The 3,625-nt window shown below is 46.6% G+C and overlaps 1 protein-coding gene across 1 annotated transcript; it reads right to left on the bottom strand.

Annotated features, from left to right (window-relative positions):
• Nucleotides 1-864: 864 nt before the first annotated feature.
• On the bottom strand, nt 865-3,358 carry Casp14 (caspase 14). Its single transcript, XM_028783602.1, has 6 exons — nt 3,320-3,358; nt 2,753-2,902; nt 2,427-2,652; nt 1,776-1,889; nt 1,519-1,622; nt 865-969 (listed from the first exon to the last, which is right to left on the bottom strand). Exons 1-6 carry the CDS (start codon nt 3,356-3,358, stop codon nt 865-867), a joined length of 738 nt encoding a protein of 245 aa, XP_028639435.1.
• Between the last annotated feature and the right edge of the window lie 267 nt (nt 3,359-3,625).

The following is a 3,625-nucleotide window of genomic DNA, read 5'->3' as shown; positions in this document are numbered from 1 at the left end:
GTTCTTTGATTTTGAATAAGAATATTCATTCTGTGATGTCACTAGCTGTTGCACTTCCTGCCTTGACTTCCTTGCAATGATGAATTGTAAGTCAAGCATGAGAAATACGAATATGATCTCTAAATAGCTTTTATCTCAGGGCTTATTGTATCTTTTAGAGTGCGCCAAAGAGAATTCTCCTACAGGTTATGCAGAGAGATGGGGAAGAATTCTGGATGTGGCAGAGGTGAGATCATCCAGGCTGAACCTTGAGGGTACTGAGGAAGAAAAGAGAGACAGGTGGGAAAGTCATTTCAAAGTCAGCTGGAGGCTGTGAGGAGTGTATGAGCTATGGAAGGAATCCCAGACAAAGGTCAAGAAAAGGAGGAGGTCAGGAAAGCCTGGGAAGGGGGCCTGGAAAGAAAAGACCCATCTTAAGCTGTGAGTTTTCATAATGACAGACCCAGCCATAAAGCTATGAACTGCACACTTGGAAGACAATATAGCTGATCTCTCATCTAGCCTAGTGCCCAAATTCCATAGTGGTGACCTTAGCTGGAGGTTACTGGAAGTTTCTAGAAATTGTTCAGAAAGCTACTACCTCTGAGGTAGGAATGACTATTTTTGGTTGAGTCATAGGAGGAAGAGTAAGGCTTGGTGAGGCAAAAAGAGCAGAAAGTTAGCTACAGGAAGGCAATGTGAGGCTGCGTTAACAGAGTTACAGAGTCCAGCCAGAGGAAGGTGGTACTAATGTGCTGTGGTTGGCTGGCTCTCTCTAAAACTGACACACACAGAGGGCCATGATGAATGAAGAATCCAGTAACCATCTTTGAAGACTGGTGGGTCAGAGAAAGCACCTGTAGGAAGCCATCACTGCCCTTTCTTTTATTGCAGATAGAGCTTCTTCCGGAGGGTGCTTTGGACTTCAGGGTTTACTTTTCTCGGTTTTCCTTCCTGCATCACCTCTGTGTTTGCCATAAGTCGGGTGACCTGCAAAATAGGTGTGATCAGCTATGAGGACTGGCCTGCCAGGGCGGCTGGCGTCAGGAGCGTGGGGATGGGGTTGCAGGGAAAGGCAGGTTGGTATCCATCACTTGAGACATTAATTGTCCTTTAGCATTCCATAGTTTCTATGCAATCATTGCATAGCTAGTTGGTGTATGTCTATACGTATATGTTTGTTCCTGTCCTGCATGTAACAACTATTTGAGAGAGGTGACATAGGGACATCACCTTCCAAAACTCTCCACCTTGTTTTATTGAGGTACTGTCTCATTGAATTAGTAGCTCTGTGATTTTCTTAAACTATCTGGGCCTCCGCATCTACAAACATGCATGCACACCCATCCATCCCCACATACATGTGCCTATACAGATGCATACCACATACAAATGCATGAAAATGGAAAACAAGACTAAAAAAAATCATTCCCATAAGTAATGAGAAGTCCCAATATGTATGTATGTAGGTGAGAACACAAGGGAAGGTTGGGAGGGGTCCGGTCTGGATGGGGTCCCCAGATGCCTCATCTGACTTACCTCTTCTATCAGTTCTGTGATGGGTCCTATTTTATGCATGAACACGTCCGTCAGGGTTTGGATGAAGCCAGAGCCTTTCTGATCATGTCTATAGGAGAGGTACCCTGGGAAGGTCAGAAAATTGAGTTTGGAGAAGTCTTGAGTTTGAAGAGTGGAGGGGACCCCCAGAAGACGGTCCCTTCTGAAGAAGAAGTTCAGGGGTCATGGGTGCTGGAGGAGGATCATAGGCCAACCCTAGGACATCTGAGAGCTCATACCCTCTACCGTGGAGTAGATGTGGATGGTATCCGTATAGGTTGGGATAGTTTGGGGGTTGTTCTTGATCATAGCAACCGAATCTTCACCTAGTTCCTCACCGGGGTCTTTGTGTTCTAAAACCAGGGGAGGAAAAGAAAAAATCAGGAAGGAAAATGGGGCCAAGGGAATGTTTTAGAGCAGTCGGGCAGTGTGCCAGGTTCAGCTGGGGCTCAGAGTCTTGGACTGGGCTGGATGAAAAAACACAGACTCTGGGCTACAGAGAAGGTTTAGTGGAGCATTTACTGCTTTTGCAGAGGGTCGAAGATTGGTTTCCAGGGCCCATGGAGTCTCTGTACCTCCAGCTCCAGGGAGCTTCACCCTTCTCTGGCTGCCTCAGTTATCTGCAGTCACACACACACACACACACACACACACACACACACACACACACACACACCTAAAAATAAAGTAAATCTTAATATTACATGAACCCAGCTGGGCATGGTGCTGCATGAGTATCAGCTCAGCACTTGGGAACCAAGGCAGGAAGATCATAAATTCGAGGACAGCCTGGATTACATAATGAGTTCCAGGTCAACCTGGTATACATAGTGAGTTCAGTCTTAATACCCTTGTCCCAAAGACCAAGGATGCGGCGTCCCAGTCCCCACCTCCTCTGCAAGCCTGGATGATGTACACTTTCGGCTTGCCTCTCAGGGCCTTGCAGTTTTTGTTGTTCAAGGCCTCAAAAAGGTCTTCCAGTCTGACCATCTTCCCGTCTTCTCCCTTGAGGAAGCCTTCCTCGCCATGCGCCATGAGTACCACGAAGGCACAGCTGACAGGCTCTTCCCAATTATCTATGGTCTGCTGAAATTCATCCAAATTTTCCAGAAATTGCTTAGAGGAAGAGGAATGAGCAGGCTCAGACAGGTGCCTCAAAGCATACCCTTTTTGTCCAGCCCATTTCCCTCTTGGCCTGGAGCTGGCTGTTCAATACCTGAGCGGTGGGATCCCTCTTCATGGTGCTTTCAAATTTCAGGTAACGGAACATGTCTTCCAAGGCATCCATGTCTACTTCAGAACCCTCCCGGGCTTTGGTGACACACAGTGTCAGGGCCAGGCGAGCACCCGACATATCATATCTTTCCTAAGGAAGAGAAACAGAGGATGAGGGAAACGCAGTCCAGTGAAGCCTGGCATTAGGTTTGACAGAACCTCCAAACAGGTTGCCAAGAGGTTCAGGGTGCTCTGAGGATCTCTCCATTTCTTGCTTACGTGCAGAGGTCTCAGAATGTCTAAAGCCATAACTGGGATTCCATCTTATACCATCTGAAAAAGGACGCTACTGGGGTCAGAATTTCTTTTGTGAAGAAAAGCAGTTGAGTAAGGACCAAAGTGATAAGAGCTTAGCTCTTGGAGACAGATGTGCTGGGCTCCTTCCCTCCTTTTCCAAGTTGGTTTTCATTTCTGGGTCGATTTTTTTGTCTTCTTTTCTATTCTTTCTGCAACGTTTAAGTATTTCACCCCTTTCCCATACCTCCATGCATTTTGTACCCTCACCTACCTCCTGCAAGGGCTGAGGCTTACTCATCTCTGATTCCATGTCTGGCTTTCAGCACCGTTGTCTGGCCCTGGAGGTCAAGAGAACACAGGTAGAAAGTCTCCAAAGGAAGACTGATGGGATAAGGTGGTAGACTGATTTGTCTATCTTGAATGTTTGAGACTGCATAGGAAAGTTACTATATGGTCAGACCTGGAACTGATTGTCCCTAGAGTATGTTCTCTCTATAGTTACAATATGGTGGAGTCTTCCATCCATGTTATTCTAGGCCCATTCAAAGTAATGCCTCTTGCTGGGTGGTGGTGGTAC

The sequence above is a fragment of the Grammomys surdaster genome, unplaced genomic scaffold (genome assembly GCF_004785775.1).
Source record: "Grammomys surdaster isolate TR1022 unplaced genomic scaffold, NIH_TR_1.0 1149, whole genome shotgun sequence".
Lineage (NCBI taxonomy): Eukaryota > Metazoa > Chordata > Mammalia > Rodentia > Muridae > Grammomys > Grammomys surdaster.
Note: the sequence above shows the minus strand (reverse complement) of the source record. Positions and strands in the feature narration are given on the sequence as shown.

Coding starts and splice junctions, on each gene's coding strand:
- Casp14 (XM_028783602.1), bottom strand. CDS start 3,358: ATGGAATCAGAGATGAGTAAGCCTCAGCCCTTGCAGGAG. Junction 2,903..3,319: donor AGCCTCAGCCCTTGCAGGAG/GTAGGTGAGGGT, acceptor TCTCTTCCTTAG/GAAAGATATGATATGTCGGG. Junction 970..1,518: donor TCACAGAACTGATAGAAGAG/GTAAGTCAGATG, acceptor CCTATTTTGCAG/GTCACCCGACTTATGGCAAA.